The sequence below is a fragment of the Nannospalax galili genome, unplaced genomic scaffold, assembly GCF_000622305.1.
Source record: "Nannospalax galili isolate Female #2095 unplaced genomic scaffold, S.galili_v1.0 scaffold158, whole genome shotgun sequence".
In the NCBI taxonomy this organism is placed as follows: Eukaryota; Metazoa; Chordata; class Mammalia; order Rodentia; family Spalacidae; genus Nannospalax; species Nannospalax galili.
In genome coordinates, this window is record NW_008345290.1 from 7,396,630 (window position 1) to 7,420,803 (window position 24,174).

Below are 24,174 nucleotides of genomic sequence, written 5' to 3' on the forward strand. Positions count from 1 at the left end.
AAGAGTACATGAAGATATCAGAAATAAATTGATGGGGAGATATGGGAGAAGCTGGAGGGAAGGGAGTGGGTATGGATTTGATCCAAATACCTTATATGCTTATATTCATGTATGAAATTCTCAATAAATTATTTTAAAAAATCAAAAATATATCCAAATGCAAGTGCCAGAAGAATTCTCATTGGAGGTCTAGGTAGTAGACTAGAACGTTTAATAGACTGAATCTATTGACTAATAATGGCATACCTTTAAAAAAATGATTCCTATCCAAAAGTACAGCAGATGGAAAAAATGATAACAAAAAAGAGGAAACTTGTAACCCAAGGAAGTATACATACTTAGAGTCCATATTTACTTATTACTTAGTATGCAAGTAACTAAGGTGGAAAAAAAAACACTAAACAACACATTTTGTTAATAAAATAAACGGGCTACATTTCACAAAAAAAAAAAAAAAAATCGAAAAACTCTTTTCTGGATAAAACTCATTTTCTCCAGCTTGCTAGCAAATCTTGGACAAGAACCTTGGTTTTTCAACTCAACTGGGTACATCTTTTACCTATTGCTACATAATGCCCACCCCAAAACTCCATGACTTTACTTGTTCACAATTCTGTAGGTAAGCAATTAAGACTGAGCCTACTGGACAGCTCATCTGCTGGTCAGGTCTGAGGTGAAGCAATGAGGCTGCAGTCACCAGGCACCTTGATTAGGGCAGGATGGTCAAGATGGCCTGACTCACATGCTCAGTAGTTTAGTGCATGCTCTAGCAAGCTGGATCAGGCTTTTCTGGGTGAAACAGTTAAAATAGTAAATGAACAAAGTGCTTTCAATTGCCTCTTGTCCAACACTTCTAACATACCACTGCCCAAAGCAAATCAGATGGTTAAAACCAATCAAAAGGTACAGAAGCAGAGTACAGATACAAGGAGATTAGTCATTAGAAGTTATTACTACAACCGTGTACTGCATCAGCTGTTGTTTTAGCTTAGTACCATGAATTTTATATTTTAAAGGGCATTTTTCATTCCACAATTTTTATTTCTACTTTTAATAAACTAGACACTGATAAAGTACTATTTCCTAATGCAGCAAAATATGAAACAATATCACAGTAGTATTCAACTCAGCCACTAATCATCAGTATGATCTTGAGATAAATGAATTAACATCTCTGCATATCATTTTTTTGTGGTAAAAGGGCATATCCCCACTGTCCTATTTCTCATGGTTGTTTTTCCAGTTGAATGTTTATCAAAGTGTTTATCAAAAACCAACCATATTCCAAGCATTATACTAGAAATAAAGACTAAAAAGGTATGTTTCCATGATGTATAAAAATGGGAATAAGTGTTTTCAAAAACCTGGAAGTAATCCAAATGTACATCATAGCAGAGAGGCTGAAGTGTGATTTATATAGAATACCAAACGGCAGTTAAAATGTAATGAACTATACATAATCACTATGTAATGGCAAGACGTTTATACACTGCATGTGATCATCTAGCCAAAGAGGTGAGCAGTAGCTAACATTCAATCTACACTGTTTGCCAGGTGATAAATCCTGATGGACGGTGACATCGGTCCAGAAAGAGTGGCTCTTTCTTTGAACAAAGGTGCCTCCAGAGTTGAATGTGGTGTTCCAGAGTAGATGGCAGAGGCAAGAAGATAGCCAGTGTGAGATGTGCCTGGATTATATTGTGAGATCTTAGCTCAAAGTTTAAATAAAAAAGTGCTGCTGGGCATGGTGGCACACGCCTTTGATCCCAGCACTTGGGAGGCAGAGGCAGGCAGATCTTTGTGAGTTCGAGGCCAGTCTGGTCTACATAATGAGTTCCAGGACAGCTGGGGCTACAAGGACACCCTGTCTCAAAAAGCCAAAAAAAAAGTGCTTTGGCTCACCTGGGAGTTGTTTCAATACTGAGAAGGCAGCCCTTTCTAACTCACAAAGGACTGGGTAAGCAAGCGGCTCTTTCAACACCATAGAGGAAACTCAGGAACAGAACACAGAGCAAAAAAGAAAATCACAGAATAAGCTCATGATTCTACTTCTAGAATGTTCCAAATCATGAGAACTAAAACAACTGTTTAGAGGTTAAAAACATATAGGGTAAAACTATAAAGAAAAACATGAGAATGAGATGCAAAATGTAGGCTATTAGTTACCTACACTCAAGGAGAAAGGATCGGGGCAAGTTCCTAAGAATGTCAATATGCCTCAGGTGACAGACACACAGGTTACTTTGATCTGTTCTTACACCTTGTATACACATACTGAAATGTCACACTGTACCCATAATTATACACAATTATCCTATCAAGTAAAAAGAGAAGTGTATTTTAAAAGAGAACTCCTTGTGAGGCTAATAAATAGTAAGGCTCTTTCTTAAATAGTTGGTATATATCAATACCTTCCCAATATCTTATAAATACTCTTGGGGGGATAGGTGAATGAACGTGGGTGTATACGCAGTATTTAATCAAAGCAACTGGATAAAAAGGACTTCCTAGTCTCAAAAAAAAAAAAAAAAAAAAACCTTAAACTTTAAAGAGAATTAATGCCTAGAAACAACACAACATAATGTGAGATTTGAAAAAGACATGTACAGTTTGGCAGCTTTTCAAAAAGAAGCAAAGAAGTTAGAACATGCAAAGTACTTTAAAAAGTTATATCTATACCATACGGTAATAACTGCACAAGGATAAAATGGTTATTCTCATTGTGAGTCACATGACACTAAAAGAAAATTCCTTCTAATAAAGATGAAGCACAAAGAAGTCATTTCTGGTGATTTTAATAAATATCAAACTGAAACCTAGGAAAAACCTTCAATCTGCTATTCCATGGCTTGGTAAATGAAACAGTACTGATCTTTTTTTTAATATTTTATTATTTTTAAAAATATTTTATTTGCCAAGCGTGGTGGCACATACCTTTAATCCCTGCACTTGGAAGGCAGAAGCAAGAGGATCGTTGTGAGTTCGAGGCCAGCCTGGTCTACATAGTGAGTTCCAAGACAGCTGGGGCTACAGGGAGACCCTATCTCAAAAAAAAAAATTGTTTATTGTTTTTATTTTTCTTATGTGTATGTGTGTATCGCCTGCATTTAGGTAAGTGCACCCGTGCCATGCAATGCCCACGGAGGACATTAGAGGCTGTCGGATCCCCTGGAACCGGAGTCATGGACAGTTGTTAGCTGCCATATGGGTGCTGGGATTAGAATCCGGGTCTTCTGAAAGAACAACCAGTGTTCTTAACTGCTGAGCCATCTCTCCAGCCCTTTATTATTTTTATTTTATGTGTATGGGTGTTTTGCCTGCATGTAAATGTATCATGTGTGCATTGTCCTGCAGAGGCCAGAAGAGTACATCAGATCCCCTAGAACTAGTTACACGTGGTTGTTAGCCACTATGTGGGTGCTGGGAATCAAACTTAGATCCTCTGGAAGAGCAGCCAGTGTTCTTAACTGCTGAGCCATCTCTCCAGCCCCCTGATCTTTTTAGAATCATACTTAGTAGAGTAATATTTAGTAGACAGTAGGGAAAAATACTGGATTGGGCCAATCTTCTACTTCTCAAAGTTCTACACCATTCTCAATCATCTGGGTCAAATTTTTCTCTTGTATTTAAAGTGCTAATAGAACATACATTTGTTATACTTCCACTGGTTATTGTACACTACTTATTTATATCCATATAAAAATCTATTTAAATGTATTTTTGTTTAAAATTTCTGAGAGTTAGAGAGATGGCTCAGTAGGGAAAATGCTTGCAGTGCAAGTGTGAGGACCTAAGTTCTGAACCCTAGCACCCACATAAAAGCCAGGCACAACAGCACATATCTCTAACTCCAGCACTGGGGAGGCAGGTGGATCCTGAGAGCTTGCTGGCCATCCCTTCTAACTGAAATGGCAAGTCTAGGTTCAGTGAGAGATCTTGTCTCAAAATAAGGTAGAAGGGTCAGCAAGATGGCTCTGTTGAGTAAGGGCACTTGTCCTTGCCGCCAAGTCTAGTGACCTGAGTTCGATCCCAGGAACCCACTTAGTGGAAGAAGAGAACCAATTCTCAAAAGCTTTTCTCCGACCTCCACTCATGTGGTGGTGGGTGCAGGCATACACAATTAAATAAATGAGAAAGGAAGGAAGGGAGGAAGGGAACTGAAAAACAGTAAGACAGAGAGCAATAGGGGAAGACACCACAGTCAATCTCTGGCCTCCACATGCACACACACAGGCAAGCAAACCCACCACACACACACAGACAAAAAAGTAAAAATATTTATTCATTTCTGAGACAAGGTCTTACTATACATAGCACAGGCTAGTCTCAAACTGGTGATGCTCCTGTCTCCACCTCTAGAGTGCTGGCATTACAGGCACATACAACCACATCCAACTTAATTTTATATATATGTTCTATAACTCACTATGTAGACCAGGCTGGCCTTGAACTCACAGAGATCCGCCTGCCTCTGCCTCCCGAGTGCTGAGATTAAAGGTGTGCACCACCATGCCCGGCTGAATTATATATTTTTAAAGTCTGAGATACATAAGAAAAGGCTCGGGAGAAAGATAAAGAAGGGAAATTTTCAAGGCTTTATTCAAACAATCCATATTTCAAAACTGATGAACACATAGCTTCCATAAAACTGGTTCCATATGAGGTATCTTAGCTATACTTTTCTCACAGCCCTCTTTCTTAAATGTTACCTCATTAAAAGAATGATTTTTTAAAGCAATCTATTTAATGCACAGGTAATCCATCTATTTTAACTGAGATAGTGGAGTCTTTTTGTTGTTTCTGAGACAGGTTCTCACTATGTAGCCCACTGTAGCCTGGGTCCCACAGCAATCCTCCTGCTTCAGTGTCCCTACTTAGACGATTTCAAGTATGCTTAGTGTGAAGACATTTTCAACAAATCACATTAAATATGTAAAAATGATTATGAGAATAATCTATCATATTAAATACCAATACAAATAAGACCAATATAATAAGACTGAAATAAATAAGCTGCTATTATATACTAATTAATCTCATTATGGTCATGTGCCAACCAATTAATTATCACAAACTATCCCTACACGAGGCTTTTCATCAATAAGAGTACCAATTCAGATGTGTTCACAGTCATGTTAGGATTTAAAATCACTTAAAAAGGAACAAAAGACTAATTTTAGAACATTAAGAGTGTATTTTAGACTGAGGAGATGGCTCAATAAAGTGCTTGCTGCATAAACATAAGGTCTGAGTTGGATTCCCAGACCCATTAAAAGCTGGATACCTGACAGTAACACCAGAGCTGACAGGGTAGAGTCAGGCAGATCCCTGGAGTTTGGCCACTGCAGCCAAATCAATGAACTCTGGGTTCGTGGATGTCTCCAAAAGAACAGTGGACAGGCTGGAGAGATTCTTCAGCAGGTAAGCACCTGCCACCAGGCCTGACAACCTGAGTTCAATCCCCAGGACCCACATGGTGGAAAGAGAAAACTGATTCCACAAGCTGTCTTCTGACCTCCACATATGCACAATGGTACACACACTCTGACACACACACACACACACACACACACACACACACACACACACATACTAAAATAAATAATAAATGTAAAAAAAATTAAGATGGAAAGCAATAGAGGAAGATATCAATGTCCATCTCTGGCCTCCACATATACATGCAGACACATACAAACATGTACACATGTAACACACACACACAAGACTGCATTTTAAAGCTAGGTAGTGGCACATACAAAATCTCAGCACTCAAGAGACTATGCGGCAGGAGGATTGCCAGGAGCTGAGGGTTACATAGTGAGTTCCAAGTCAGTCTGGGCTACAGTGTGAGACCATATCTCAAAAATAAATAGTTTAAGAGTTGAAATACACTTGAGAAAATGAAACCACACACAGCAGTGCTCACCTGTGCCCCTCTCCCCTCCAGGGCTGAGACTGTATAATCTCAAATTCAATATTAGTATGAGCTGCAAAGTGAGACCTTGTCTCAAAAAATAAACAAATTTAAAAATTCTTTATTATTAAATGATCTCAATATGCAGTCTTGAAACAAAAGATCAATAGCAAAATCGCATATTGAAGGAAACAATCACTAGTGATAAGAAAACTTACAGGATGGGTTTTCTTACAGAAAAGATCTGTATACTATTTCAATATTTAAAAAAGTAATCTGAGGGCTGGAGAGATGGCTCAGCTGCTAAGAGCACTAGCTGTTCTTGCAGAGGACCCGGGTTGGATTCCCAGCATCCACATGGCAGCTAACAACCATCCCTAAACTCTGGCTCCACGGGAATCTGACACCAGGCAGTACAACTCACTCATACACATAAAATAAAAATAATCAATAAAATTTTTTTTCTTTTTGGTCTTTTCGAGACAGGGTCTTCCTGTAGCCTCAGCTGGCCTGGAGCTCACAATGTAGACCAGGCTGACCTTGAACTTAGCCTGCCTCTGAGTGCTAGGAGGGTGCCACCACACCCAGCTCAAAAAAACAGTAATTTTCTTTTTTAAAAAAAGCAATCTGAAAATAAACCCCCACCCTACGCTCTGTTAAATATATATATATATATATATATATATATATATGTGTGTGTGTGTTTGTATAAATAGATGAGAGGGATCTGACTAGACTGCAAATGGATGGAGGTGTTTGTATAGATAGATGAGAGGGATCTGACTAGGCTGCAAATGGATGGACTTGCACTGGGGAAACATCTGGGGACACTGACTTGACACAGTGGGTCTTAACACCCAGGACAGAGTATATGGGTTCTGGTCGGGGGGCTATGGGAGAGTGCTGGTGGGGGCGAGGCTATAAAGATGATTCAGATTGTTTGAGATATTCTGTATGAAATACAACAAAATCTAATAAAAATAATTTTTTAAGAAAGCAATCTGATTAAAAATGAGCCAGTCCTAAATCAGCATTTCTCAAAAGAAGAGCAAATGAATAACAGGTGTAATGAAAAAAATGCTCAAAGGCTAAGGAGATGGCTCGGTGGGTAAAGCACTTGCAGTGCAAGCACAGGATCTCAACTTGGTTTGGATCCTCAGGACCCACATAAAACCACACTGAGTAGCATGTCTGTAATCCCAGTGTTCCCACAGTGCGATGGGAGGCAGAGACAGGAGAAACCTCAGAAGGTAGTAGCCAGGTCACCTGGTGTACACAGTGAGGAACAACATGAGAGGCTGTACTCAAGCAATGTGGCAAGTGAGGACCAACTCTTAAGGTTGTCCTCTGACCTCCACAGAGATGCTAAACTGAACTCACTCTCTCTCTCTCTCTCTCTCTCTCTCTCTCTCTCTCTCTCTCACACATACACAGACACTTTTTTTAAAAAAGAAAAAATGCTCAACACTACTAAGCATCAGGGAAATGCATTTCAAAACCACAAGGAGAGGGCTAGAGAGATGACTCAGTGGTTAAGAGCACCTCTTGCAGAGGACCTAGGTTAAATTTCCAGTACCCACATGGCAGTTACCATCTGTAACTCCAGTTCCAGGAGATCCGATGTCCTCTCTGGCCTCCACAGGCACTGTATGACATGGATATACTTACATACATGCAGGCAAAACATTCATACACATAAAATAAAAATAATAAATAAAATACTTTTTTTTCTTTTTGAGACAGGGTCTCCCTGTAGCCCCAGCTGTCCTGGAACTCACTATGTAGACCAGGCTGCCTCTGCCTCCCGAGTGCTGGGATTAAAGGCATGCACCACCACGCCCAGCTATAAAATACTTTTTTAAAAACCACAAGGAGGTTGGGCATGGTGATGCACTCCTTTAATCCCAGCACTCAGGAGGCAGAGGCAGGCATATCTCTGTGAGTTCAAGGCCAGCCTGGTCTACATAGTGAGATCCAGGCCAGCTGGGCAGCTGGGGCTACAGAAGACCCTGTCTCAAAAGGACCAAAAAAAAAAAAAAAAAAGCAGGCAAAGAGATATTACAACACTCCAGTTAGAATGGCTACTATCCAAAAAAAAGACAAAAGGGCACTTTACAAACCAGTGGAATATAACTTAGTATAGCCACTATAGAAAAACAGTAGGGAGGTTCCTTAAAAAGTTATAATAGCAGCACTCAGGAGGCAGAGGCAGGCAGCTCTGTGAGTTCAAGGCCAGCCTGGTCTACATAGTGAGTTCCAGGACAGGTGGAGCTACAAGGAGACCCTGTCTCAAAAAGACCAAAAAATAAACTTTATAATAGGAGGACCATATGATCTGGCAATCCTTCTTCTGGTTGTATGAACAAAGGAAATGAAGTCAATTTACATCTACATTCCCAAGTCTACTGCAGTACTACCCACAAGAGCCAAGAGAGGAGATGGCCCTAAGTGCTCTTCAATTGATGAATGCCAAAGAAAATGTGAGGACTTGTGTTCTAGTTTGTTTCTCCACTGCTGTGACAAAATACTCTGACTAATACCAACTTGAGGAGGACAAGGTTTATTTAGTTTATATCTCCCGGGTCACAGTTCATCAGGGAGCCCAAGGTAGGAACTCAGGGCAGGAACCCGGAGGCAGGAGCTGGAGCACAGGCCATGGAGAAACGCTGCTTACAGGCTTGTCAACCTGCTTTCTTATACAATTACAGGACCACTTGCCCAGGGGTGGTACCACCCACAGTGGGCTAGGCCCTCCCACATCACTCAACAATCAAGAAAATGCCCCATAGATATGGCCACAGCAGAGTCCAAGAGAGACAATTCCCCAATTGAGGCTCCCTCAACCCAGGAGTATCAAGTTGACACTAAAGTTATCCAGCACAGCTTGCAATGTAGCTCAGCTGGTAGGATTTTTACCTAGCATGAATGTAATGCCTAGCATGAATGCAACCCTAGGTTCAATGCTCAGCCTTGCATAAAACTGCATGTGGTAGTGCACACCTGTGATCCCAGAATTCAGGAGGTAGAAGCAGGAAAATCAGAAGTTCAAGGTCATCCTCAGCTACACATGAGTTTCAGGCCAATTTACCCATCAGACCATATTTAAAAAGTACACATATACATATATGTAGTACATATGCATACACTATATACCATTCAGCCACAAAAGGATGAAATTCTGTCATTCAAAACACGACAGAATTATGTCAAGTGAACTAAATGAGGGACAGAAAGAAAATGCTGCATGATCTCATTCATATGTGGAATTCAAAAACATTTATCTCATAGAAGTTGAAAGTTGTATAATTACTAGAGGCTGGAGAAAGCAAAGGGGAATAGAGAAGTTAAAAAGGTTAGTCAACAGGTAATAGTTATAGAAAAAACAAGGTAGACAATACCAATGTACTATATATTTCAAAAAACTAAAAGAAATGATTCTGGATGTTTTTAACCACAAAGATGAAAATATTTCAGTAGATATGTGTGGTGGTTTGAATGAGACTATCCCCTATAGGCTCCAAATATTTGAATACTTTGTCCCCAGTTGGTGGCTATTTTGGGAGGTTTAAGGAGGTGTGGCCTTGCTGGAGGAAGCACATTACTGGAGGTGGGCTTTTGTCGTGCCCATTTTCCAGTTTTGCTTTCTACTTCCTGTGCTGCTTGAAGATGTGAGCAGCTTTCTGCTTTAGCTTCCTTCTGCCATGCCACTCAACCATGGTGGACTCTAATCCCTCTGGAACCATAAGCCTAATAAACTCTTCCCTCTATAAGTGGCCTTGGTCATGGTATTTTATCACAGCAACAGAAAACTACCTAATACAATACTTTAAACCTGATGTGAACATTATAATGGGTACCTATATCAAAACATCATGTGCTACTCAATAAATGAGTTGATGTAATTTTTTTTATTTAAAAAAAAAGAGGCTATTCAAAGAAAGAATTGTTGTTTATTAATTACATTCATAACCCCAATATTATTGGTAATTTACAAGCAAAGTACCTAAATAGGGTTATGGAGACAGCTTGGCAGGTTAATCACCTGCTGCAAAGGCATGAGGACAGGAATTCAGATCCCCAGTCAAGTGGGCCTAGCAGGCCCCTACCCGCACCCCAGCTGTAATCCCAGCATTTGGAAGGCAGAGCCAGGGCATCATTAGAGCACACCACATATAGAGACCATTAGAAAAAAGCACCTAGGCCCTCAAGATGGTACAGTGAAAAAAACACTTTGCTACAGAAGCTTGAACCATAGCCCCAGTCACAGACTAATTATTTATTCAATCAGTTCTTAAACCTCTAGAACTGATCTTTATCAGAATAATTAAACCAAAGAAATACATAACTCTTCAAAGTTCTAACATCTTTTTACATTAATTTACAGTGAATTTACCAGCAATGTATCATGAGAGTAAAAAATATCATGCCAGCTTTGTTTTGTTTTTATTTTTAATGAGAAATTAAGAATTCTGTCCAAGTCAAAAACTACTTGGAAATATATGGGTGGCACAGAACCAGGACTGCCACTTTTGACAAATAGAAATAAGCATACATATATTTTATATACCACTCACCACCAGAAACAGGGGCATCCATGAAAACTGCTCCCATTTTCTCAACTTCTTTTGCCAATTCTTTGGAAACTGAAGGATCAATTGTACTGGAATCTATTAATAATGAGCCTTTCTTCACTTTTCTAAGTAAATAAATAAAAATATTCGTAGTTTATAACTCTGAATAAGAATTCCATGCAATTATGTATATAATCAGAATCAGCTAAAACCTGCCAGGCCATCAAGGATATTTCTGGCTTAGTACTTAAAATAGTACTCACTAGAACTTGTTCAAAAATATCATATTTACATATAGATCAATTGCGGTTCAAAGTAAACCCACACTCTTTCAAATAACAACAGCAAAAAATCTAATAAGCTACATGATATAAAGTGGTTTCAGGTGAGGTGCCGGCTAGCCACACTAACATAGGCAAAGCTAAAATGTAAGCAATTTAAACACCTATTAACTTTAAAAGGGCATCTGACAGGATTTAAATTTTTGTAAAGTCATTGGGTGTTAAAAAGTTCAATTTATTTGTTTGTAATAAACTACACAGCAAAGTTCCCATATCCATATCATTTTCACTAAGTAGAATAAACACAAGCAATCGAAATCTAGTCATCTGCTTCAAGAGGGCATATTCTTTTATAATGGAAACTTAAAAAAAAATATTTTTATTGATTTTTTTCTGCATTTTATACAATAGATCTTAATCAAATTTGGACCCCCCCCATCCTTGCCCCCCCAAATACCCCCTCCCCACTGGATTTCATGCATTCTGTCATATTTGTTAGGTCCTATCTGCTTAAGCACTTGTACCCAGATGTCCCTTGGTGGAAGTTCATCCACTGGAATCTAGTCAGCCTATCTAAAGTCACTCCCTTAAAGAAGATCTACTCTCCCTCACCCAGCAGTAATCAGTTGCCAATAGTTCTTCAACTAGGGTTGGGGCCTGCTGCCCATTTCTCTTTTTCTATGCTGGGTTTTTGTCTGATTGAGTCAGCATGGGTCTTGTGCATGCTGTCACCGCCATTGCAAGTTCCTATGAGCAAGTTCCCTGAAACAATGGCCTGAAGTCCTCTGTTTCCTTCATGAACCAACCCTGGCTTTTATAACCTTTCCAGACCCTCTTCCACAATGGTCCTTGAGCAGTAGGTGGGTAAGATTTAAGGAAACTTTTTTTTTGGTCTTTTTGAGACAGGGTCTCCCTATAGCCCCAGCTGGCCTGAAACTCACTATGTAGACAAGGCTGGCCTTGAACTCACAAGAGATCCACCTGCCTCTGCCTCCCGAGTGCTGGGATTAAAGGTGTGCACCACCACGCGTGGCTCTTGGAGACTTTTTTTAAGACAGGGTCCCACTATGTAGCCCTGGCTGGCTTGGAACTAACTATGTAGACAACACTAGCCTCAAACTCTCAGAAATCTGTCTGCCTCTGCCTCTGCCTCCTGGATGACAGGATTAAGTAGTAGTATAAGCCACTATTCCTAGCTAATAATGGAAACTTTTAAAGACAAAATAAAATAAGTAGAAAAAGAAAAAGGAATGAACCTAGAAATTTCACAAGATGTTTTGTTCTTTGTGGTGAATTACATTGGTAAAGCGGGAAGCAGGATCATGCATGCCTATCGTATTTTACATAAACATTTAAAAAGTATTCTTACAGTAAAACATTTTTGTTTATAAGTGCAGACTATATATTGAAATAGCTCCATTATTATCTCTAAAGGAGTGTTTATTTTTAATGGCTAGGAAACTGCCCTATATTATAATTTAAAGGACAAGAGCTACCTGGCTTTAGGGCCCCAGGCCTGCAATCTCAGCTACTCAGGAGCTGAGACAGGAGAATCACAAGTTCAAGACTCACCTAAACTACAGAGGGAATTCAAAGTCAGCCTACAAAATTTAGTGAAAACCTGACTCAAAAATAAACAAACAACAAATCAATCAAGGACAATAACTAACAATTCTATTCAAATTTCCCAAAGTTCTTTTTTTAATTAATTAATTTCTTTATTAGTGTGTGCATGATGCATGTGTGGGTGAGCACATTCCATAGTATGCACATGAAGGTCAGAGGATAACATTGTGTTTGAACAGCAAGCCCTCTGCCCACAAGTTTCCCAAAGTTCTTACTGTGGGTATACTCACACAGAGGATACAAATTCACAACTGGAAAATTAGAACTCAATAAATACAAATTGTAAAGAAGAAAATGGGGGAAATCGCAGTTAAAAAAAAAAAAAAAAACTACTGTAAAGTTAAATAAAATATTTCTATTGAAAAAACAGTGCATACAAGGCCAGCCTGGTCTCCACAGCAAGATCCAGGCCAAACTGCTCTTCATAGGGAATTCCAGGCCAGCGGGGGCTACAGGGAGACCGTCTCAAAAAAAAGAAAGAAAAAAAAAATATTGCACAGAATGCTGCTTCAAAAACCATTTTGACATATAAACTGTTCTAGTTCAAATGGATTATTTGGTCATACTACACATACATGACACACAGCAGAGGCTGGGGAGATGGCTCAGTGGTTAAGAACACTGGCTGCAGGGCTGGAGAGATGGCTCAGTGGTTAAGAGACTGCTCTTGCAGAGGACCCAGGTTCCATTTCCAGCACCCACAGAGTGGCTACGAACCGTCCTTAACTCCAGTTCCAGGGGAATCCAAAAGCGCTCTTCTGACCTCCAAGGCATTGCACGACATGGGTGCACTTACATACGTGCAGGCAATACACTCATACACATAAAATAAAAATAATAAATAAAATATATTTTAAAAAAAGGACACTGGCTGCTCTTGTAGAGGAACTGGATTTGGTTCCCAGCACCCACATGGCAGCTAACAACCGCCTGTATATATGCAGGTGAAACACTCAATATTCAGGTGAAACACTCAATATGCAGGTGAAACACTCATAACACATAAAATAAAAATAAATAAATAAAATTTTAAAAAAGGGATACGGTAAATGCTATTAGACGAAATCACTTCAGTAAAAGGTCTTACTTTATGAAACCTGAAAAATGTTAAATTTATCAGTTTTCTGTGTTACATTTTTAAAGAATTTTTAAATCTTAAATGGGAAATCATCTCAGTAACTACTTATGCAATGGGTTTGCAGAAATAATCCTGACCCAGGGGGAAAAAAAAGAACCATCCACAAGAAGCAAATTATAGCTCAGTGTGAAACCAAGCCCTTCCCAAGCAGTCCCTGGACAAAACTGGTCTGGTAGCTGGCCACCATCCTCCTCCATAGTAAAGGGTATTAACAAATGTGGGGTTGTGTCACCACACGAGCTTTAGTAACTTTTCCTTGAGAGGTAAAGCAGGGCCAACTGTAACAGGCTAGGTATTGAGTCAGTCAGGATGCCTCAGGACCACACACACTGTGGGCCTGCTGACTCCATCCAAAATGAGTGTCATTCAACCATCCCCGAAATCTAAACATTTATCTTATCAGTTTTCTGTCTAATATCAAAGTGTCTTTTGCATTCAACTTTGTTAGTTTTCCAAAGCAATTCAATTTCCAAAAACCTCAAATTTCATATATTACAGTTTCCTGAAATTAAACCCTTCCCTTTAGCAAACACTGTTAGAAATCAGTATGTCAGTGATTTATGTGTCTACAGGGCCTACTAGCTCTTTGCTAAAATTCAACAACAAAATAAGTTAGGAATAGGAACAAGAAAAGCCAGAAAATAGAATTCAACCACTATCATTTTATAACCACAAAGATTTGGCAACAAGCAGCAATTAACCAACAGGTTCACAGACCCAGGGAAGACAGGCAATGGCTAGGAAACCCTGACCTAAATTACATTTTATTTGAAGTGCTACTGCTAACTTTTAAGTCCAACTTCCCAAGGTTCCTACTACAGATGTGCTAACCCAGAGTACATAACTTTTTATTATATAATAAAATGTTAAATAACTGTGTTCTTTCCAATGTTTGGTTTTATTTCTCACAGAACACTTTTCCTGAATTTCTATACACCATAAGAAAATTCTGCTTTTAAAAGTTACAGTTTAAAATGCAAGCTTTAAAAGTCTTTTAAACATGTTACCAATGAAAGGGTAAGTTTGATGCAAGAGTAAAGGAAACAAGAAAAAGAAAGTCCTTATTCCCAAAAGTCATATACTTCACTTTGATGAGAAAATAAACCTTTTACGATGAGAAAGCAACTTTCACTTTATGAAATATGCAAACAGCATAGAAAGTTTTAACAAACATAACTGCCATTTCGTAATAGTTCTAACAAATGTGAAACTCATGACTATCATAACAAGAAAACATGCACAGTTGAGAATACGTACTTCAGAATCCCATTTGCTCCAGAATAAGCTTCTACTGCATTGTCGCTGGTGGGCAGCATGGTAATAATTCTGTCAGCCTTTTCGGCTACATCTGCTGGAGAAGATACTACCTTCAAAGAAATTGCAAAGGAAAATATTTAAATCAAAATGCAAGCAGTTTCTATACCTCAAACAGGACCAACTTTCCAAGCAGGTCTGCAACAGTGACAGCACATAAAAGCCATCCTTTCAAATAAGAAAAAGAAAAAACCTTGGTGTCTAAAACAGAGTCCATTTCTTGTACACATACAGACATGGTTTCTGCAGAATGAAATCTGTTTACTTCTTAAAGTGTGAAGGGAACTGACGGAGAAGCGCAAAGCCAACAATCTTGAGAACAGACATATTTCTCATGGATTCTTCTAATTTGGCCCCTAAACAGCACACTTTTCTTTTTCCCTGTGTATTAAGCATTTATTTCTTTTTCTAAATATGTTTAATTTTTTATTTATTTTTAAAACTATTTTATTTTTATTTTATGTGAGTATATTACCAGCACGTATGTAAGTGCACCATGTTGTACAATGCCTGTGGAGGTCAGAGAGGGCATTGGATCCCCTGGAACTGGAGTTACAGATGGTTGTTAGGCACCATGTGGTGCTGGAAATTGAACTTGGGTCCTCTGCAAGAGCAGCCAATGCTCTTAACTGCTAAGCCATCTCTCCAGCCCCTTAAATCTTTATTTTTGAGAATTCCATATAAATATACAATGAAATAGGCTCATATCTAACCTCCATTCTCTCCTTCCAACTCACCCATATCCTCCAACACACCTCCCTCCCAAGTTCAAGTCGCTCTCTTTTTTAATAGCCCACTGAGTCTAGTTAGTGCTGCCCATGTGTGCATATATGTGGGGCCATCCACTGGAGTATGGAAGACCTACCAGTGGCCACATCTTAAAGAATGATTCTTCCTCCTCCAGTAACTATAGACTTCCAAAAGCTCCTCAGTAAAGAGCAGGGCCTGGAGATCATCTACCCCATCTATGCCATGATTTTGGTTGGCCTGATCTTGTGCTGGTCTGGTTAAACAGCACAATTTCTGATAGGCTTTGACTAAGAAAAACACTCTGGAACAACAGAGCTGATAACCCACAACAGGATTCACTAGTAATCTGGTGTACAGCCAAAGCTCGTGCCAAGAACTACCACCCTCTAGTCTCTATTTTCAGAGGAATAAAAAGATCAGAACAAGGATGTACCAACTACCGTGACTCTGAATACTATCAGGAAGGCTGTCAGCATGAGTTCCCAGAATTCAGGTGGAAACTATATATGTGAGACACATGAATAGGCATCAGGTCACACTCTGACCCCTCAGTTCTGCTTTCAATTGGCCATGAACATACTGTAAAGTTGCTCTGCCATTGTCTATATAGTGGGTATATGCAGGATCCATGGCACATACATTCTCATTCACACTGTTCCATGCACTCAGCTCTCATTCTCCCACACATACACCTTGCTGTACTGACCAGCCAGCTGATTGGTTAACCAGAGGTCAGAAGAAGCCAAGTCTTACTCTTCAGAGAATTGAAACTCTCTTCAAGAGAAGGAATCCATCACAACTTTCACAAACTCCTTTAATGCTTTTCTCTATTTAATAAAAGACAAAGAGATAGCCAGTGTGGTGGTATGTGCCTGCAACTCCTGCACTTGAGAGCTTAAGGCAGGAAGATCATGAATTCAAAACCAGCCTCAGCTATGTAGTGAGCTTGAGACCAATCTGGATTTCATAAAACTCTATAAATGAAGAGATAAATAAATAATGACTATCAGGCATATAGTTGAAGACTCTCTAAAATAAAAACTGACATAATTCTACATTCATTATTTATGAAGAGACTGACTATACTTCCTACTAGGAAATGTGAGATGCTGACTAAACATCTTAGGAAGGAGAACATCTCTACTTTTCATGAGATGGAAGTTTGCACAATATTCTCTTTTAATCTTTAATGTGTTATGAAAGTTAAAATTAAAAAAAAGGAAAGGACACATAACAAGTGAACCAAACATTATGAGCGAGAAGTAACTACATACATTTCAACTTTCCATAAGACTATCAGGTTCTAAAGCAAACTGAGATAAAGTAATTTTGCAAAATGTTCTTTAAAATGTCAATTAAGTGTTCTAACATTTTGTGTATTAATAGGGAAGGAAATATTATAAAACACCTCAGCCTTTGAAACAGAACTAAAGATAGTCCCTTCAAGATTATCTAAAAATAATGCAGCATTCTAGAGTCCACAATGAAGTATACTCAACACGTATATCTTGATATTTAATAGGGATAAACCAAAAATAATTCTGAAAATTAAAAATCTTTCCATAAAATTACAAATTACAAATGCTTAAATTACATGAAAACTTTTCCTATATCCAAATTAATACCGAAATTAAAAAAGAGGCAACTATTATACTGACACACAGTTCAAGTTTATACATGAGTAACCCAGCTAAGTAAAATGAGATAACAAAAGAAGTTGTAAGAGTCATAATTCTCTACTAATCTATCTCAAGAATATGGGTTTTATGAAATGCAACTTTAGAGCCAGATGTGGTGGCGCATGCCTTTGGTCCCAGCACTCAGAAGGCAGAGGCAGGAGGATCTCTGTGAGTTCAAGGCCAGCCTAGTCTACATAGTGAGTTCCAAGTAAGCTGGGGCTACAGGGAGACCCTGTCTTTAAATGTCTAACTCTACTTTACTGAAGTAAAGATAAAGTAAAATAGTGGCATGCCTTCCAGCAGCCTTTCTTTCTACTGCAGCTCTACCTCTAGATCTTTCCAGGATATACATAAACTTGGGAGTGTAAATAAATCCAAGACAGACTTCCTCTTAGGAATCAAGAGTTCTCTTCCATGGAGAGAAATTTAGTTCCATCTAGGTAACTCCTTGAAAGGCCGCCTAAAGGGTATCAACAATTAGCTCAGACCTAAGAGTGTTTCACACCTCCAAGCTTCTTCTCATGCCCTGAAATGGCAGTGCCAATTCATGCAACTGCCAAGTGCATGGGGTGGTCCATCAGCCCCCTGCATCCCCAGCATCTGCTTCTCGAGATGCTTAGTTTGCCAGAGTACTGCTAACCCCTTAATTATAAAGTAAAGTAGTGTCAAAGCACACAGGTCCAGAAAAAACATACACTGATAGTGACAGCTGGAATGTCACCCTTACACTGGCCACAAATGCTCCATATGTAAAGACTACATACATTTGGTATGTTGTAACGACAATGTCTACTTTGCACCACAAAGGAATGCTTCTGAGATATGGGCATTCAAGGAATCTTACTATTGATGTGATGACCTTAAAACTCTGAAATAGCTAACAAAATTTGGCCACAACTCAAAAGCTGAGGGAGAAAAAAAACCAACCTTGTTGCCAATCTGACACTAGCCAACTAATTAGAATCCCTCAATTACATTTGCTAATTGAGTGGATAAGCAAAGGCAGCATGGATGAAACAAAGGAACATTAATTTGGGGAAGCCAGAGACCAGGTTTAATTGCAACTCAGCCAAGAAGTCATGTATAATTCTGTGCAAATCACTTAAACTCTCTGGTTTAGGCTTCCCAATCTGTAATGTAAGAATAGCAAATTGAATGAACAGTGTGGTAATCTCCATAATCCCAGGACTCAGGAGACTGACACAAAAAGGACTGCAAATTTGAAACCAGCCTGGGCTGCATAGTGAGACCCTGTCTCAAAATTTTAAAAAAAAAAAAAAAAAAAAAAAAAAAAGGTACCATCACATACACTAATCTAGCTTCTATCTCCAAGCACAAAGGAAACTTTGTGAGAGATATTCAATTGAATACTTAAATTCTAGGAAGGAGCTGATCTTACGAGTACCTGCATTGACTCTAACTCTACACAAAAGGACAGCATTAACAGGAGTCATTACGCAGGCCTGGCTGACCTGATCTCTACTATTCAAGCAGACTTGTTCATTCCAACTGCCCCCTTTACTGTTATGAACTAAGATGAGTCTGCTTCTTTCTCAACTTTGAATACAGACTGGTTCCTGTGTCTATCACAGTATCTACGATCTCCAAGAATTCTTACGGTCACTTTCTCCAGAATTAACTTGAATGTACGCTAGTACACAAAGCAACAATAGCGAATGAATCATATCAACTGCAGAGGACTAGATTGACTAAAGACAGAAGTCTGTTCACTAGGGTGGGGGCCATCTCCTTTATACATACCCCGTGGAAGGAGACAGGAAGTGCCTAGTCACTTTAGAAGATGAGAAAAACCCTGCTCTCCTACAGTCACTCAAGTCATTTAGCATTGCTTCCAAAGCAAACCAGGTGCACAACAGAAACTTCCAATGAAACATGAACAAAATCTTGTTAAACTTGCTATGCCTATGTTTTCTAATCTTTCAAAGTAAAACAGCACACTGTTATTTCTATATTACATTACACTTGAAAACCTGACAAAAACAGTTTCTAACCACATCTTGAAACATTTGGTCAACAACAATGGGGCCCACTCAGCAAGAGGCCTTTCATGTTCTCATTTAACAAGACCTGAGTGGGTGCCAGATTAGACCCTAAGAGATTTACTCAACCAAATTTGCTCAGCCTTCTAACCCAGGAACAACAAAATGGCTTCCAAGTTTTTAAAGAAAAAAACAAATGAGGATTAAGTCTAGTACACCCAGAAAACTCACACTGAAATGATACATGTGTCCCAGACTTTTGGCACAGATTAGCAGCATCTCCCTGGAAGATTGTGGGCAATGAAAATGAAGAACAAGTTGCTCACTCTTGGTGCTAAGGCTAAATTACAAAGAGAAGCATGTACCTTTCACTAACTAAAAATGGGACAGAAGGAAAAGTGCAGAACAGACCCTCAAGCAAGGATGCTATCCAGTCACCTTGCCTCCTACTTTGGTTTAAATTTTTATCCTTGAACACCTGTAACCCCATTACCCAAAAGACTGGGACAGGAAAACTGCCACAAATTCAAGGCCAGCCTGGGCTATCTAGTAAACTCTAGGCCAGTGTGAACCATGGAATAAGGTTCTCAAAAGACAAAAACGAGGGCTGGAGAGATGGCTCAGCAATTAAGAACACTGACTGTTCTTGCAGAAGACACAGGTTCGAATCCCAGCACCCATATGACAGCTAACAACTGTCAGTAACTCTAGTTCCAGGGAATCCAACGCCCTCTTCTGTCCTCCGTGGGCATCATACGACACAGATGCACTTACCTACATGCAGGCATAACACTCATACACATAAAATAAAAATAATATTTAAAAAAAGACAAAAACAAAACCAAGAAAAAAATAAATATAGCCGTGAAATAATATTGATATTCTAATAAATCATAATTTATTCATTCCTATCTAAAGCCAAACATGGTGACAGAGACTTATAATCCAGACACTTGAGAGGCAGAGGCAGGAGGATCAGTAGCTCAAGGTCATTCTTGCCTAAGTAGCCAGTTTGAGACCCAGGAGGTCAGTCTAGACTACCAAAACCTTGTCTCAAACATAACCACCCCCCCACAAAAAGAAAGAAAATTAAATGTTACTTTTCAAAAAGGATATTTTATTTATCTGTATTTTTATTTTATGTATATGAGTGTATTACCTGCATGTATGTAGTGCATCCATGTCATGCAGTGCCTGCAGAGGTCAGAAGAGGGCATCGGATCCCCTGGAACTAGAGTTACAGATGGTTGTTACCACCATGTGGGTGCTGGGAACCAAACCCAGGTCCTCTGTAAGAACAGCCAGTGCTCTTAACCACTGACCCACCTCTCTGGCTCCAAATGTTACCTTTTAAAGTAGTGTTCTTAGGAAATTACATTTGTTCAAATGATACTGTCACTACTCAAAACATTTTCTAAGCTGCTAACATGCAGGGTTTATCAACATATGTTTTCATTTTATTAGGACAGGATACTTCCTTTTAGGACCAAAGCTTCTTTATTCTTTCTCCTTCTCACTTCCTCCATCTACATTTCATCCTCCTACCTCTACTGATGGAATAATCGATACTCAAAGGATCTCTCAGAATCCAGATTCTTAAGAGAAGGGGCTGGAAAGATGGCTCAGTGGTTAAGAGTTAAAGAGCACTGGCTGCTCTTGCAGATTAAGTTCCTAGCACTTACGTACTCTCAACTCCAGTTCCAGGGGATCAATCAGATGCCCTCTTCTGGCCTTCAAGGGCAATGCATGTACATGGTGCACTTACATACATGTAGACACAACACTCATACACATAAAATAAAAATAAATAAAAAATTTTACCCAATCGGACCTTTTGGAACTTTTGGCAACCCATGGCTGCTGGGAAGAGGTGAGACAGTCTCTTACAGGGATGGCATTCTTCATAGGTTAATCAGACTCCAGGGGATGAACTCACACTGAGGGTTATTTGGGGACACAAATCAGACTCTATAGGCCATATTAGATACATAATATAGTACATTAAATTGGGTAGGGAACAGTCAGGGGAGGTGTGATCAGAGGAGGGGATCTAAATAACATCAAGTTATATTGTATGAACACTGCAAAAATTCAATTAAAAAATTTTTTAAATGTTTTAAAGATTCTTGAGAGAACCAAAAATGAGAGGTGGGCTATAGGGAAAGAGAACTCCGGCTTTCAGGTTTCCCTGCCAGTGTGAACCACACACAGAATATTCCCACTGTGTACTGAGGACCAGGCTCAGAGTGGTACATAAAAGGAAATTATTCCTTTGCCCTCATTCTTAACAAACAATCCTATGTATTTTGCTGCCCTCTGAAAATGTCTAGGCTTCACAGAAAACTCTCCTATGTGCGCCCTCACCAATGTAATACATCTAAAGCAAACAAACAAATACAATATACCTTTTACTATTTCTTTCAGCTCATTATAATTTACATCATATATCTATGTTTTGAAAATCTAATTCCCAAGACTTGTCCCAAAGGCAAGGACTATGACTCGCTCTGGGATACAGTTTCAGTAACTGGAATGCAGAATACACTACAGAAGTATCTGTTAAATAGTGACTTACTGAACGTCAGTCCCCGTTTTGCTAAGATGGACCACAGGAAATTTAACCCATAGTAATCAGAGCAATAAAAAGTAACTTTGCTTCACAAAAATAAGAAGAGATTAACACTATCATCTGATTGGAGAGCAGGGAGCAGGAATAACAGCTGGGTAGAGCAAAGGTGCGAACACAGATCATACAAATGAATTATCAGCTAATATTGACAGACCATATTTACTATGTGCCAAACACTATTATAAGTTCTTTATATGTATTAACTCAGTTAATACTCATAAGAGCTCTATGAAAATTATTATCCTTATTTCACACATGAGGAAAATGAGTTGAAAGATCATTTAAAAACAAAACAAACTTGCCAAATATGCCAAATACGTGGATCCTTATATTTACAGACAAGTATCCCAGTCACCACCTATCCAAAGAAGCTTCTTTTGCAACAGAGGGAGAATTATTACAGGGTCCACAAGTGGTCATACACAGAGATTGTCTGTGAATTGCCCAAGCCTAAGTGGCACATCTACAATGCAACCTCTATGCCTAAGGCTCACGAAACAAGGGGTCAAAAGAACACTAAGACATTTCTCAATTCTCATCAATGAAGCTCCCTCATGCAACAGAGGTTCAGGAGGTCACAAATGGCCAAAGCACAGAGAATAAGATCTGCAGAGTGTGGTTCCTTGGATAGGACACCTATATTAAACTCCACCTACCCAAGGTTCAGGAACCATTGCTGAAGAGGGGGCAGAAAGATTGTAAGAGCCAGGGAGGAGGTGCAAGACCATATGGAAATAGTCCTACAGGCTCCTGGGACCATGTTTATGGGAGGGACCTACAGCAATGATGACAAGCATACACAAGACCCATGCAAACTCAAGCAGACTTTAAAAAACCCAACGCAGAACTGCAGAAATGAATAGCAGGCCCCAATCTTAGTTGAAGAACTACTGGCAGCTGATTTTTGCTGGGTAAAAAGAGCTGATCTTCTTAAAGGGAGGGACTCTAGATAGGTTGACTAGACCTCAGTGGATGAACTTGCACTGAGGGATGTCTGGGGGCACTAACTTCACTTGATAGACCTTAGTACAAATGAAAGAATGCATGAATTTTAGTGAGGGGGCTATGGGAGGGGGCCAATGAGGAAGGGGATATAAAGATGATTAAGAAGTTCTGTATGGTCGAGTGTGGTGGCGCACGCTGGAGGCAGAAGCAGGCAGATCTCTGTGAGTTCAAGGCCAGCCTGGTATACATAATGAGTTCCAGGACAGCTGGGCTATAGGGAGACCCTGTCTCAAAAACACCAAAAAAAAAAAAAGTTCTGTATGAAATACACAAAAAATCAATAAAGGATTTACAAAATAAATAAAATAAAAATAAATTAGCAAAGAACAAGAATTTTATTGGGAAACAGGGGCAAGAGGGGTAACTTTAGAGAATACAATAATTTAGGGAGAGCATCAGAAAGTTTTAGAAATCTGGGAAAACAGAAATGATACATAATGCAGTGATAACCATTTCAGTTGTTCCAAAAGTAAGCTGTTAAGTTCTATGGGCATGGAGGGCAGAGTACAGTGTCAATCATTTAAAAGACCCTAAGTTTAAAAGACTCTGCCAGCCCATACTTCCATTTCATTACCTAGTCTCCACTCAATTACTATCCCAATCTTTGATTAAAGTCTATATTTAACTGAAGAAGACATTTCCTCAGCTTAGACACCAAGTAACACTAGGGTGTGTGTGTGTGTCTATCTGTCTGTCTCTATAGTGACAACGCCAAATATATGTTATCCTCAAAATTAGTATGTATCTCCTCAAAATAACTAATTGATTCATCCCAAATAGCAGACCAACTTAAAATGCTTTCCATACTAAAGATGGTAAAGGTCATCTTTTTTACATTCTCTAGTAAAATAACTGATTAAATGTTTCCAAGAAAGCCACTAAGAACCTAAGTTACTTCAGACAGCTGCAGGCCACAGCCCTAAGGAGAACGCTGTCATTTTCCACAGACTATGTGGGTATAAGCAGCTTCAATACCACGCTGAAGAATGCCAGGGTCACACTCATGTTCTCATGCACTACCACTGTTGCCAGACAGCATGGAAAGCATGCAGAGAGAAAGACACAGGATGCTCAGCTCTGCAAATGGTCTCTCTCTAAGTTACTAAACTTATTTTTTTTTTAATCTCAAGACTGAATTTCTCAGTGTTTATGTTCAATAATAATCCAGAAGTTGATTAGCTTTATTTTTCTCTTACCTTTTCCTGTTTCTCGGGAAGTGATTATTATTCTTCCAGTTCTAGGCTCATATTTCACCCTTAGTTACCAC

The 24,174-nt window shown here is 39.2% G+C and overlaps 1 protein-coding gene across 1 annotated transcript in view; it reads right to left on the bottom strand.

The window, feature by feature from the left end:
• Hibadh (3-hydroxyisobutyrate dehydrogenase) overlaps positions 1-24,174 on the bottom strand; it is a 142,499-nt gene that overhangs the window by 103,528 nt on the left and 14,797 nt on the right. Inside the window, exons 3-4 of the mRNA XM_008841516.3 lie at positions 14,788-14,897; positions 10,489-10,610 (exon numbers count right to left, since the gene is read on the bottom strand). Coding sequence (XP_008839738.1) covers positions 10,489-10,610; positions 14,788-14,897 — 232 coding nt within the window. The remainder of the gene's footprint in view (positions 1-10,488; positions 10,611-14,787; positions 14,898-24,174) is intronic.